The following is a 16,088-nucleotide window of genomic DNA, read 5'->3' as shown; positions in this document are numbered from 1 at the left end:
ACCCTGTCAATACAGCCTGAAGGAATGAAGCTGCTGCAATCGGACAAACAGCAACCTTTTCAGATGCATCACAAAAGAACATTTGATGCCCTTGAAATCATAATCACAAGTCAATTTAACTAAATCTGTTTCCTGGTGAGCCATGCAGTTGCTTGATTTTTCCGTTTGGACACTTACAGGAATACAGTTTTATATTAACTGTGTTGCTGCCTTGAACGATTCATGGAGGTATGCTAACTATTCTTGAAAGCAGGTGAGCAGTTAGAATTTCCATAAATTACAAAATTTTATATATATATATATATATATATATATATATAATATATATATATATACAAAATATATTTGTATCTATTTTAGAGAAGGAGTTGGGTAGAATTGGGCTTTCAAACCTCTAAGATAGTTTATACTTTTAAGTGACTACAATATTTTAGCTAGCGCCCGCTATTTATGTTTCTTCACTGAGAAATTTTCTAAATCCTTTGTGTACAGACTCTAGACAATAAACAACTTACAGTGGAAGACAGTTAAACTCACTTCCATATGACATGGGAAAAACTGTGAGAAGAGAAAAATGTAACTGAACAAACAAATATCAACCATTCAGTATTTCCCCATCAGATAGCATGATACCATCTTGAAAAACATTTTTTCAAGTTATTTTTTCCTTCCCTATAAACAAAGAATTTGCAGTACTGTGCAGAGAAATGACACATCACATAGTACTAATCACGTGGCTCTTTAATGCCATATTGAATCAAATGTCATCTTAAAGCATAACAAATGCTGAAATGTTTTTCTACTTAAAGAGAAATTATAATTTCCCAGTTGTTTGTGAACGGAGATCTATTTGCACATCCAGCTTAGCTTCCAGTTTGGCAAGCACAGAACTGCATAATCCTTGTTTTGAGCAGAGACCAGCCATTTGAGTAAGGCCAATGGAGAATAAATAACAACTGGAACATGAAACCAGAAACTGCAGTTGCCCACTCTGAGACTAGGGCAGGTGACAGTAGCAGAAATACAGTGGAAACTATTTCGCTGAAAGGTAGATAACAACACCTAGAGGAATTGTCGAGGAATGCTATAAGGATTAGTGTTTTCAGGATCCCCAGCACCTCAGAAGAAATAAATATTTATGATGATTGGTCCCCTCAAATTTACACTACAAACATAGTCACGTGATATGTGAGTAGCATTTATACAATCGCAGTACTGGTACATAAAAAATTGACAGCTTCATAACATTTGTTATTTTTTTCAATAATTTCTTTTACTCGAAAGACTTCTTGTGTAAAGGATACTTTATAAAATACATTAGAAATAATAATGTTTTACTTTATGGGCAGACAATTCATCTTTTTTTTCTTGTCATGACAAGGAATTATCATTTTGCTAACAAACTGGCACTCATTCTCATGCATCACTAAGAATAATTATGGAAATCAGATGAAAGCTAATGGAATCGACCATTCAGAAGTTATATGTTATTAATTCAAAACATTGATAATTACGGCAATAAATATACAATAAACAAACTGGCAGGTATGGGAACGTCCTCAAGAATACACCACAGCATAGCGCAAAATGATTAAGATACTGAGAAACCACAAATACAATTCTGATCAGTTGTAGGTATGACACAGACAATTAAAAGGTTTTACTACTTACAATTAGATGTGAACGAACAATATGGTATGTGATCTGATCAGAAAAGTAACAACAAACACGAATGAATCTACAGCACAACATCATTCCTCATATTTCAGTATCTTGCCTGCTCTACCAGGGGAAGCAGCTGAAAGAAAGCCAGGAAACAGCTGGTTTCTTAAGTAGCACAAGACATTTGTCTTTCAGCAATTTAACCTTGCCTTTAATTTCGGGTGATTAAAATTAACAATATTTATCCACTGTTCATAATGGCTGTCTCAACTGATTACAAATGCATCTGTCTTTTTAAAGCATTTTAAAAATCAATCACTTATTTTCAGTATTGCACTTCTCAGACATTCAATTTGTAAGAATTCTAAATAACAACTTCGTATTTACTCTGGTAAAGAATTATGTTTGAATACTTGTGACTGGGTCATTATCATTACTAATTAAGATCCTGGGAAAACTGTTTATATCTGTTTCAATAGAACAGTCAAAGGTTTTACCAATGTTTTTCACTCCAAACTTACTTGACATGTTAGTTTGTACGTAAGCATGTTTCAGAGGTTTTCTGAATGGAAAATGTAATCATTGGCCAGAAAAAAAACAACTAAAAAGAAGAGAGACCATATGCTACAGTGAAAAGACTCATGCCACATGTAGGAATCCCATTTTCAAGTTCCCAAGTTCATTTAATTTATTTTACAAAGAAAATATCTGTTGTTCTGACATATACTGGCAAGTGACTTATTAAATATATTCTTCTATTGCCAGTAGTCCTAAATTTTAATTACATTGGAGGAAGTATATGAAAACACTCCATTGCATTGATGATAATACAACTCCAAAGATTCCATTTTGGAATTGTCAACGTAAGTTTACATTTTCACCTTTAATCAGTGGGATTGGAGTAGTCAGTACACTTTCATCATTCATATATGGACCAAAACCACATTATTGCAATCAATGTGCACAAAGCCATTGATTTCAACAGAATTTCACTCCAAACCACTTGGAGTAATCCTGTTCACTAGAAAAGTTCACCACATATGGTCAAGCATACAGGCACTCAGGGCAGTGGTCACAGCCCCATGCTGCCGGAGCGTTTGGATAATGCTCTCAGACAGTTTGAATTTTGGATGGTCTTGTGTGGAACTAGGATCCTTGTCGGTCTCTTCCAGCTCAGGATACTCTATGACATTTTCTGAATGGCAGAGTGGTCCTCCAGATTTACCAATGCCTATCAGTCCCTAGCCAAGGGAATTTGGGTGGATTTACTATCTGTACTGAGATGATTAGTGTGAAGAACTTTGAGAGCTCTTACTCGAGATAATAGGATTCTCCCTTGGAGCTTCAAAAACTCTGTTTACGCAGTCTTAGTGATATATTTTCAGAATACTTTTTAAAATAATGAAATGTTATTATAAAAAAGCATGATATAACGAGTAGGAGAAACGAACAGGCTGTAAAAAGTGGAAGAATGCTTTCTAAGATGACATAACAGAAACAATCCCTCCCTCACTGATTTGCAAAATGAAAAGCAACATTATTTTTAATTACAGATCATGAGTACAGATATACATAGTCATAATTAAAAGCCTCTTGCATTTGAGCAAGCTGCACTGTTGCTGTTATAGCGTAGAATAACAATCAAGTTAAGATATGCAAATGCCATTCTGCTCTGTTGCATTTCAGATTCTTAATTCTGTAATATTTCAACTGTGGCATCACTTCCTTCTTCCTGAGATAGGACTCCAGTTCTTCAATAAATATGACAGAGAAGCAGAAGGATAAACTTCTGCTCAAAGGAAGGTATTTCCTACCGAAAAGGCTAAGTACAAAATCACCACCAACAAAAAGATTTTCTTCTGTGATAGGATAAACTTTTCCCACAATATAGGAAAAGATCTCGCTCTTAAAAATAATAATAATAATTTTAACTACAAAAAACAGCAGAGAACTGAAAGACAAAATTTGACATAAAAATAACCCTGACTGAAAAGAAATACCTTTGAGCATTTCATCAAAAATTGGTTTAGAAAAGCTTTTCTAAAGTGCACTGTCTGCATACATGTCTGAACAAGATTTTTCTATAAGCTTTTAAAGAGCATAGCTATGGAAGGCTCTGAATGCAATGCGTCTCTAGCTCAACAGGGAGAAGGAAATCAGAAGCCACATAAAGAATTGGTTGTACTTCTGGCTACTGTGCAAACTTGATCTTTGCTCAAGCAAAACCAGCTTCCATTACTGTATCACTATGTACAGCTGTTAAAAAGCCAACATTGCTAGAAGGCATTAAAGTGATAGTCTTCTCAAGGGTTTAGGTTTAAGCAGCACTGGGGTTGGCTACCGTTAATACTTACTGAAATGCTTTCCATTTCTTTTGTTCCTCTGTAGGAGGAATTTAATAAATTTAACATAATAATTCTATAAGAATAATATATATAATGAACACAAGTGAAACATCTGATACAGCACTGGAAAAAACTTCCCTCCAACTATTTCAGGGTATGGTCTCACCAGAATTGGATCTTTCTGGTAGAGCTATATGTCATAGCACACACAGCATAATGTGAAAATGGTAGCTAAGTACTGTCTCTACAACTGAGTTACAACATGCAAGTACTCCCATGGGAATTGTGCTTCTCACTTTCCTTAGACTGAACTCAAATTCTTACAATGGTGTTTGAAGGAGCTGAGTTATCCTTCACATTTATAGAGCACAAATCCTTCAGGATTAAGAATCATAAGCATCTGCATTGGTAAAGTTGGACGCTCACTTCCTTCGTAGTAGATCAGGAATCACTGAGATCGGAGTTTGATTTTTATTTCACAGTCTAGTATAAAAGCTTAAATACCTTCAACTACTCTAAAGATATGCAAAGTTTATATTATCCTACTTTGTTACACCTGTGTTTCCAGAATCATAAAGTGGATCTTTTTTCTGTCTTCTCATTACATACAGCAAAGGAGGTGGGAAGAGTTATTATTACAATTCTAAGAGAAATGTATCATTCCAGCATCAAAAGCCAATATTACAGGCTGACAGTTTTTGGAAAAGGTCATGGCTTGTAAAACCAATCATTCACATAATTTCTGGAACAATATTGCTCTCTCTTGGAATGAGTCAGGAATTAATAACATAAACCGTTACATTTTATCTTATTTTTAATTATACTTAAGAGAATTTGCTGTGAGATGTATTTGATTTCAATTCATTTGAATTTCATAGCAAAATGTATTCCCTCATTGGTTTCTTGTACAATTTCCTAATGCAAAATATAAAAGGCTCTTTATATGAACAAGTACCTTAATTTTTTTATTGAAATAACTTTGCCACTTCAAATAAGCCATTTGTAGTTCATTTTCAGCTATGCAAGCATGACTTCCTTTAAAACCAAATAAAGGCACTGTGTCAGAGATTTCTTGATGCAAACAGATGAGTGCACTTACTTCAGCTGAGGATTTCACTAATTCATGTCAAATTTCTACACCTTGTATCTGAGCTGAGAAGTCCCTTACTCTCTCAAAGACATATCTTACTGTTTCCCCAGGCAAAGGGAGAAATGGTAACTACAAAATTTGCCTCATAATTTTCAGAATGTTTCAATGTGTATTCCATGTGATTTCCCAAGGGGAAAAAAAAAAAAAGATAATAAATACTCCAGTATCTTGGCAAAACATTGCTCCATTTCAGCCAGATCTCACAGAGAGCTAACGGTCTTGAAAGTATTAAACACCAGAAAAGGAGTGTATAATCAGTGTATAGTTGACCATAAAGATTCACATGTACTTCCACCGATGAAACCACAGAGAAACCTGTACCATTCCAGTAACAGTAATTGGCTGACTTGATAGCTGGTTATGAACATTAGGGTGCAACTCCTCTACAGACATGAAAAAATAAGGTAAAACAAAGGGAGTGAAACTGTGAGAAGAGATATAGGAAGCTGAGTTGGCACTAAAATTGGAAGCAGGATTTTAACAGGACAGTGCAGGTGAGGCAGTTCACAAAAAAAAAAAAGAGATTTTTTTTTTTTTTTTAATGGAAAGTAGAGAGAGGCTGCTATTTCCTGATTTAGTGGCATGCGCAGAATAGACTCAAGCCAAAAATTACAAAACTTCATTCATTCAATTTCCTCAGCCTTAATTTGGTGTCACACAGTTGAGACAATGGCAATGAAAATAAGAATCACCTCCTTGTCTCAGCCAACAATTGGCAATGATACCTCTTGGCCTGCAGTGACAGCACTGTTCTGAACACCTGGGCAACCTGAGAGGATCTTGTTCAGAGATATACAGACATATACACAAGCATATATCAGAAAAAAATCAATAGCAGATGAGATATGTAAAAACATATTCCTCTTTTTCTTAAGTAACAGTTCATAGCTCCAGTCTCTTCTGTTATTGAAAGAATAGCCCTCTCAAAAACTAAGAATGTTTTATTATAGTTACTTCTTAAAATCTGCACAGTATTGTGTGACCATCTGCTGACATCACAGTAATTTAAAGGAAAGGAAGCAGTAGTAACAGCACTTCACAATACATCAGATTGCATGATAAGCCAAAATACATATACAGTATTTATAGAAGAATGAATTAACTATACCTTAAAAAGTAATGGCTCTTCGGGAAGAGGGCTAACAGGGAGTGAGGTGGTGCTGCTAGCTGGACTCATGTCTGTACTCTGAAAGAAAACACACAGGAATTCACATTTGCAATCAAGTTTTACTAATATCTCTTCATATTTTGGGGAAGAAAGAGCTCAAAAATTATGCTTAAAATTCAACAGAATTAGATTGAGAAAGCAGCTGCCATCTATACAATACTGATCATTAATTAGTAAAAAATCCTCATTCTAATACTGAAATACATGCACAAATATGCAACTATATCACATCTACAAAGAATAATCATAGAATCCTAGAATCACAAGTTTGGAAAGGATCTACAAGATCATCTAGTTGAACCTTCAATGCAAGATGAAAATTAAAATATCACATAGAACAGACAACAATATATAATTTATTTGATGTTCAGATGTTGAAATTAGAAGGCAAAATTAATATGAAAACATACTGCAGAAAGGCATCTGAATTAATGTTTTAAAAAGATCCCTTTCCCCTGAGTTAGTATATGTTACAATTGAGCACTAGTAGATGAAACTGAAGAGTTAACAGCAAAATTAATAATGAAGTCAGTAAATGTATCCAGGCAAAATGTCTAACAGATCGATGCAAAAATCCAGTCTTTTTAAGGTTGTTGACATAGTCATCATTTGAATAGATGTCATGTAAAAGAGGAGCATGGAGACTCTTTTTAATTTGTAGTGGTATTAATGATGGAAGAACAAAATCTTTAAGAAAATGCAAATATGATAAAAAAAATTCTGAAGAATACTATAATACGCAATACTTTTAGGGAAACAAGTCCATGAGTGCCATGATTTAATAAATTTAGTTTATGCAATTAACTAATCAGGTATCTGTTTTCACATCACTATGATGTGAACCATTTGATAGGCACAAGCTCTAAAAGTAAAGAATATTGCTGCACCCCATTAAGTTTCACTAATGTAGGAATACATACAAATGTAGGTACTGTATTGTATTCAGCCAGTTAGGAAAAGAAAAAAAAAAAAAAAAAAAAAAAAAAACCTTGTAACAAAATCCCTATGTCATAACTGATACCAGACAGAATTCAGAATTGAAGAATTGATACCTATTGAGAAAATCATAGAGTTTAAATAGATATGTATGTTATACCATATCTGAAAGAAAAGACAACAGCTGCTTCTTGAATAAAGGGAATGTAAGTAAAGGAGGTAAGAGGGTGACACGGTGATTATTCATGAAGGAGAGAGAGAAAGAAACAGGCAGTTTATAACCCATGCAACACAGAGAGCTTGTTGGGGAATAAGAGAGAGTATACTGTATCAGAAAGCCAATAGCTTTACCAAATCCACCACTGTCTTTTCAATAGTTACAAATACTAACACTTAAGCTCCTGCCATTGATCATCAAGGAAAATGACTGAGACTATTTGTTAAACAGAAGGGAAGAAGAGCTCTTTTAGATTAAATTCAAAGTGCAGTCAAAACTAGAGACCTCCTCTTTGAGAATGCTCTGTCTTAAAGGTAGACAATTTGTGTTTTAATTTACACCGAACTGAAAAAAAATAAACTAAGCAACTGCTTTCCAAACCAAATCATGCACCCTAATTTTCAATCACAAGTGAATGGAAAGACAGTCCACCACTGAAACTGTGTCGGTATGAAATTCAGCAATGCAGATTGATCCCTGCACACTGCATGAGCTGCAAATTCTTCAGCAGTAGCTAAAAGATAAGACAGACCAAACAACCTTGACAATGCTGAGGTTGCTTTGACAAGACTTACCAGGGCACATCCCTACATTGGCCTTAGCAGAACATCAGCTCCTCCTGCAAAATGGACATGAGACAGCCCTTCTCTGGACAGCATAGTGACATAGCACCGTGCCTGGATTAACAAAACTGTCACAAGACAGGGGACAATATTATGGGCTTCTGGACTGTATGCCTTCTGGACTGTTTTGAGTCTTGCCAGACTGGAGCACTGGCACAAGAGATTAGGTCTGAATACAACTATTCATGCATACATACCCTCAGCAATCCTTTCAGCAACTCCAGCAATTTTTTCTCCAACAAAAGAAAAGAAGCAGAAAAGCTTCTCTGCAGTATAAATTAATTAAATTCAGTGTCACTAACACAGTTTGTTATAGCAAAGAATTGAGAGAGACAGTATCACCTATCAATCATTTTAAGCAACATAACACTTAAGTTTATTGGCCACATCTTAATAACACTTTGCAGTCTAAGAAGTTTCCCATACAGAAGAAACGACTGTGAGCAATTCATTCAGTGGACACTTTTTATTTGTTAATCTCTAAGCCCATTCTGTTCTCATAAAAGCAGATTGCCTGCCTACATTTGATAGATTTGAGTTATAAATCAGGAAGATGTTTTAACATTAGGCTATAATCACAACATACAATTTATCACAGATGTTGAACATCATTTGTATCATAATCATACTTACAAGACCAAATAAGGAAAATTACCATATTTCCTAATTTTGCAGAACTTTGCAACAATAACATTCTCTATGCATACTATTAATGCATTCTTCTTCCATAGGTGAGTTTTGCAGATTTAGCTTTTTCCCTGTGTTGGTAGAAACCTGAGTATCCTGAAGAGCACAGAATGTTGCAAAGCTTTAAATATCTGAACTCCATTTTCTACACAAAAGATATCTGAATATCAAGCAATTCAACTATTTTCTCAGTTTCTACTGTTTAAAAAGTATTGTCTTGCCTATGTAAAAAAAAAAAAAAAAAGAAAAAAAGAAAAATAAGAAAAATAAGAAAAAAAGATTGAGTAGGTTTAAGTGCTTGAAGTTTTTTTTTGTTTGTTTGTTCTTTTAATTTGGAGCAGGGTGTTAAAAAGCAGCAAACGGATATCATAATTACGCCAGTAGCTGTTCTACAATTTCAATCATTAATGTTCAAATTTTTTTTCAGTTTCTACAAGCTGATCAACCTAAATATCATCCTCACTGCAAAATGAACAGGTAGAAGACAGTTGCTCCTGGGCTGTGGTAATTATTTCTAGTTCGAGACATATGTTTTACAGAAAGTAATTATCAGGAAATTTCTTTAGAATGATGCAAACAAAAGGAAGAATTAAATTTCTGAAAACAAACATTTCCCATATGTATGTTCTGCTTGGTGACTGAAGATCAGAACCCTCTCGCGGACAGAATCCCACCATTTCAGCTAGATGAAAGAGAAGGAAGGGTCTTTACGGATCTGCTTTAAAGTAGTGATAAGCTTGATGTTGTTTTGCTCTCTTCTATTTGTGAATACTTATCTCAAAACATAATCCTGTATGTCAACATGAAATGTCTAACGGCAAATTAGAGAATGCAAACAGGTTTTTTAATCAATACAGCAGATCAAGAATATACAAATACACATTGTTAAAGCCACACTCCTCTAAAATCAGTGGTCTTTGAGCCTTCAGCCACTGTTCTTTAAATGAAAACAGATTCACCTCATCTTGTAAACTGGGACTTTTCCCACTACAGAGCCCTGTATTTAATTTGATCTTCTCTAGCAAGAGGCTTATGTATCAACCTTAGTTAATTGTATCATAAAATTTATGCATATCACTCACAGACAGAAGCCAATTTAATTTGCTACAACTGCTTTTCAACAAGGGTAAACACTGCAATGATAGTTGGCAGACATTAACTTCTCTGCAGATCAGTATCACAACATATTGATCTAAGAAGTTAATACTGACAGAGAAGAAAACTTTCCATGGATATTACAGCTGTAGAGCAAATAAATCTTTATAATAACAAAAGAAAAGACAACCTGTGTACCTTATAGCTTTTGCTAAGGAGTAGTAAATGAATATTGATGTTACTTCTGGGGTGATAGTTTCAGTTGTATCATGAGTTACACCACAACTTTATAATCTAGAAGCTGAGTACAACCGAGAACTGAAATAAGTGCAGTCAGCAAGCTCAGCAGTGACATTTTGATATACTGAAGGTAATCAAAGGCCTGTAAATGGATTCATTAATGGATCTGCACAGTATCTTTATGAAATGTTGTGCTTAAATATTATCATCCTGTTCTATCAAGAACAATGATAAAAGAAGGTGAAGCAGTTTGCTTAAAGCTAGACAAGGCTGTTAAAAACAAAGACGGGAATCAGGAATTCACAAGTCCAAGAGCTCTAGATATTCATCCAGAGCATGCATTGTTCCCCCCCTATGCTTTTGGACTGCTGTGATATCTGTCCATTCCAAGTTATTTAACATCATTAAGAGTTTTTACTGATACATACACTTAATGCAAATAAAATCACTACAAACAAAATCAGTTTTGGTAAGAAAAAGCATCAGGCATGTGAAATAAGCTTTCAACTTTCATCTTCCTCCATGTTTGATTGATTTTCCCCCACATTTCCCGTCTCACTCAATGACAAAGAATGGAGTGCTCACTTAAAATGTGGCTAGGTCTACTTCCTTTTATATTTGAATACCATGTGTGTGGTTGCTTGTAATTCTATTTCACATGTCTTTTGTTAGTAGGTATAGTCAATTATTCTGACTACCACTTGCAGTTATCAACTCAAATATTTGACTGTTGTTTTAAGATATTTGGCTGGCACATTGCCTACCACTGTACATAGCTGCTCCCATAGCTCTGAAGGCTGTATGGGTCTTGTGTCTGTCGTCCTGTGTTATCTTAGTTCCCATAGCAAGGGAGAACCATAAACGACAGCTGATACCACTTTTTGCAACTTTTTTGTACGTCGAAGTGAGACATAGATAGACAAACAAGTTCTTAGTGGTTCAACCACCTACTTAACCAGCACTTTGGATACAGGCAGATAGATTAGGCACAATTTGTACTACCATCTAGGCAAAGCTAATCACTTGAGCTGTGAAATGACAGTGGGAAATAACACCTCATTTAAGATGCTGAATTGTCACTTAACAGAACTTGTACAACCAGTACTGTTTATTTTACAAGACCTGGAGTTCCCAGCAACACTAGGCAAACACATTAAATGTGATATTCTGCACGTTAATTAAATAGTTTAGACAGATTAAATTTTCACGTTGTATAATTTACATTTAATTTACTCAAAATATTTACATTTCACTTAGTTATCTCCATGTTCCTTATATTAAATACAGAGCCAAAGTACTCTCCAAAAGTACTTTCCAAAGTACTGGGAAAAAAAAGTTATCGCGCTTTTAAATTGCTAAAAGAAGAGGAAACGAAAATACCTAACATATATATTACCTGGTTGATAGCAGAAGGAGAACATCATCTTAAACATGTAAAATTTGTTAAAAAAAAAAAAAAAAGAATGCTGAACTAAGGCTCTAAAGCAGGGTCAAAAATTGTAGATTGCTGGCTTAGTATTGAGTAAACAAAGTAGAAAAAAAAAGTCTGTTTTTAGAAACACAAAATATTTTTACATAATAACAACAACAAAAAAAAAAACCACTACATAATTAAGAGCTATATATTATATATATATTAACAAATATACCCTCATTTGGTCTCTTTATTTCCACCCTTATTTTTCTTTGCTCATCTTCTCATTTTGTTTTCCTTGCTCATCTTCTCATTTTGTTTTCCTTGCTTTCCTCCACAAACAGACACTCCTAATAAATAGAAACACAAGTTTCCTTGGACAGATTACTTCCCAGCACCTAGAGCTTAGAAGAAGGGTCCGATTATCTGTTCATTAATTCATAGGGGAGAAACACATTTACTTTCCTAAACAGAAAAACTGTACCTAGTTAATACCTAAAAACACCATTGACTTCTATTTTCAAGTGAAATGTAATTTTGAAAGTAACACAGATGATGATTTTAGGGTCAACATCTCTTTGTGATGCATTCTGTAGAATTATCAATGATTGTCACTGCATGAATTGGGATTGTTACTACATATCATATTAAAAATAACTCAAGTCATATTCTTTTCCAAACAAAAAACAGAGGGTTGTTTTCATAAACGCAAACATATTGTTGATGGAACACTGAATCAGTGGAAAACTGATTTCCTTGAGAAAAATTCTATTCCCTCCCAGTTTCCATTGTTTCTTTCCTACTACACTGACTATACTATCCAGCCTTGAAACTCTGTTATTGTATATCTGCCATAATAATATCATATAACACGTTTTTTTGATCTTTCAGCAGACAATTAAGAGAACCACGTACTCTTCAGGGATTTTTAATCTACAGGCTGCCTATTTTGTTTCTTTGCAGGAGATCCTTCAGGTTCAAATACAAGCATTTTTTTTTTTCATCAAACTGCATTCAATTTTGCAGCAAATACAAAGGCTGCTTAATACACAAGCTTCAGCAATGCTTTTTTTCATTCCAGTCCTAGAGACATTTTCTCTCCAAAACCAGAGTTACAGCACTAAGAGAACCGGTACTCCCATGTTATATCTTATAGTCTGAATCTGAAAGGAACTGTCTACATCCTCTAAAAGAAGACTGTATCAACAAAAAATCCAAGTGTGGGGCTTTCTCAGATTCTTAATATTTCTTGACATCCAGACTCATCATTTTTCTGCCCTTCCATACAAAACAATTATAAAAGAAGTAATTGATTAATTTAACTGAGAACAATCGAATCCAGTAAAAGAATCACCTCTTTCTGTTCCTCTATTCACGCGTGTTCTGCATCATTTATGTGTCATATCATACTGGGACGAGATACACGTTGAAGATGTCAAGGAGCAGACCACAGAATGTCTTGGACTAGAATCGATCTTCAAGTCTACCCAGTTTCAACCGCCCTGATATAAGCAGAGTTGTCAACCACAAAATCAGGTTGCCCAGGGCCCCATCTAACCTGGCCTTGAACACTTCCAGGGACAGAGCTTCTCCACAGCTTCTCCAGGGAGCCTGTGCCAGCACCTCACCACTGTTAGAGAAGGATTTCTCCTTATAACTAATATAAAGCTATGCTCTTTCAGTTTAATACTATTACTACTTCTCCTGTCACTACACTGCCAGACAAAGAGTTTGAATGGATGTACTACAGTTACATTAAAGAGAATAAAATCACACACAGGATATACATTTATATGCTATGGATATGAGTAAATAACTGCCTTGATAAGCTAGGAAATAAATGCTTCTGAAAACAAGCTCTGTAGGTTCCTCTGAAGTGACTGCAGATCAGCACTACTGAAAACAGACATGGATTTAGGTACCAAGTTCAGCAAAAAACATTTAAAATATTCTCATATTAATACAATTAAATGCTTTCTATCAAGCTCTGAAATATGCTGATGAACCTCTTTCAGCCTGTGTAACATCTTTTTAGTCTGAAACATTAAGGCATGAATCCTTCAGTTAAATAAAAAAAATCTGTTTGTACTAGATATTTTTTTTTTTAAATACACATTTTCTCATGCACTAATTCCAAAAAATCTAGACACGCTTTATTGTTCAATGCATCTCTTTACCTGTACATATCTATGGATATATGATATCAGTTTCAACAGTGTTGTACTGTGCCTACAGTTTCCCTGCCAGATATTGTTTTCATGTGAATTAAGATAATGTTTCATAATGTTAATAAACCTTACTTTTTAAATCTAAATTTAAATTAAGTCAGTTTGAGTTTCATTAATAATTTGCAGTCTAATCTTCTGTTTTCCCCCTTAATTTTAATTTGCAAATATCAAGCACAAAATTGCCAGACTTTCACACTGGTGTTTTTAATGCAAAGCTATGTTTTATTTTTCTCTCTCTCTCTTTAAAAAGAATCAGCTTCCCTGAATTGCTATGAATTTCACTGAGGTTTTAACAAGCCACTTTGCACTTACTAAATGTTGTGACTGCAATTATTCTCACTTCATCATCAGTTCTCAAAAGAGTTTTTACAATTTCAGTATGGAACCTCTTCTAACAGAGTATTTTAACTTATTTAGATGAGATGCTTCATTCTCAAAACTGTCTTGAATTCCCCAGCAAAATTTTAAAGGAAACATCTTAAATATCTGTACATGTCCACTGCTAAAAGACGGCAGGGAGAGTTTTTCTCACTGCAAGAAGAGAACCAAATGATATTTCACAATTTGAAGTGGGCTTCCCTGCTTTAAAGTCTTCATTAGTATGGTTTTGTAGAAATCTAAGGTGCACGTTTAGCAAGTAAGTTTTGCCACGTTATTTGAATCACAGTGTTTTTAACAGAGTAGTTCTCTAGTGTCTTCTAAAGGTCTGTATATTATGAGGCAATCCCTATGCTCTTGAAATACAGATTACCGTTGACACAGTTTTGAAGCATGCTGAGCCTGCGTTTTGGTTCATCAGCAGCTTCCAAGGACGTATTCATCAAAGTATAACAAATATCTTTGATTCTGTAAATATGTGGGACACTGAGTTTCTACCTTCTGCCAGCAGCTGTAATTCTTAAGAATAAAAAGGGAAAGGCACAATGAGACATTCAACTCCCACACTGGAAGAGGCTTCAATGAAAATTACCCCTTCTGCAGTCAGATCTCCACAGTCTTTCCAGCTGCATTATCTATTCTTCCCTTTTCAGCTCCAATACCTGCTTTTCTTCCCAGCAGTATTGTCTTGCACAGTGGCTTATCTTCACAGTACTTCCCACTCCTGCATCCATCACTACCACTACTCTTATTTTGCCCCAATCCGAAATAAAAAGTCTTCACACCTTCTCTTTTCTTCCCCTTTCCTTTGCCCTATGCTCATCTCTCTCAGTCCGTAAATATAGGCTAATAAACATACACATGTAGATGTGTGTATATGTATACACGCACAAAAGTGACTGAGTGTCTATGCAAGTGCTGTGTTCTAACAGCCATATAATTGGCTTACTACAAGAAAGACACGATCAATCTGCTCAAATATCTCAAGTCAGAAAATTATGTCAGGGGAATCACCACACAGCACAGCTTCTCAGCACCAACTCAGTACACTTTGGGGAGGTCACAGTGTGTTGCTTAAGAAACTGAAGCAACTTGCAGTGGGATGGTGGGTTTGACATTGCCTGTACTAGTGCTTAGGCATTGTGTTACTGTTATTTTTGGAGCCTTGGCTCTGCATTTTGCTTTCATAATTTTTTATTTAGCAGTGGTATTATATATTAAACTTGCAGGGAGATCTGAAGAGCATTTTATAAAGCCATTAGCAATAAAATAATCATTTTTCATTTACATTATGTCCAGGAATACAAATGAGCATAATTTCTTCCTGCCCTACAACATAAATAGGGAAACCAGGGAGAAAAATTGAACAGAGCTTTCACATTCATTAAACTACAATAAAATGCAAAGAGCTTTTCAGATGTACTTGCTTTGTTTGTTATGGCATTGAAACACAAACACAGGCATTTATCCGAAAGCCTTGCAATTTGCAACTACCTATATTATTTCACATAAATCTCCACCTTTTCTCACCATTCTGGGCTCAGGCTATGTAAAAAATACATGCCCAGTTTTAAAGTCACACTATAAAATGCTTCCACGGGGGTGTGCTGTGCTCTAATCCAGTAGTAGTAGCTCAGTGCCACTAGGTTATTCATTCACTCCCTGCCCTCCCAGTGGGATGGGAGAGAGAAACGGGGAAAAAACAACAGGAGAACTCATGGGTTGAAATTAAAATTATTTCTTAACACACACACACACACACACACACACACAAATAGAAATAGCAAAATATCATCAATTATGATAATGTACTGATGCTCAGAGCAGCAGCTGCCCCCATGGCAACTCCCCTCAGTTTTATCAATTTCACATGATGCCATATGGTATGTAATAGAATCGGGACAGCTGACCCTTTCTCCTCCCAGCTCCCTGTGCTTCCTTAGCC

At 35.1% G+C, this 16,088-nt stretch overlaps 1 protein-coding gene across 6 annotated transcripts in view; it reads right to left on the bottom strand.

Moving 5' to 3' along the window:
- The window catches only part of CCSER1 (coiled-coil serine rich protein 1), a 623,472-nt gene that overhangs the window by 302,419 nt on the left and 304,965 nt on the right, over positions 1-16,088 (bottom strand). For all 6 annotated transcript variants that reach the window (XM_085222271.1, XM_085222272.1, XM_085222270.1 and 3 more), the window contains one exon: positions 6,266-6,343. In XM_085222271.1, the coding sequence (XP_085078397.1) occupies positions 6,266-6,343 (78 nt within the window). The remainder of the gene's footprint in view (positions 1-6,265; positions 6,344-16,088) is intronic.

Source organism: Meleagris gallopavo, chromosome 4 (genome assembly GCF_905368555.1).
Source record: "Meleagris gallopavo chromosome 4, MGAL_WU_HG_1.1, whole genome shotgun sequence".
Taxonomy (NCBI): Eukaryota; Metazoa; Chordata; class Aves; order Galliformes; family Phasianidae; genus Meleagris; species Meleagris gallopavo.
Note: the sequence above shows the minus strand (reverse complement) of the source record. Positions and strands in the feature narration are given on the sequence as shown.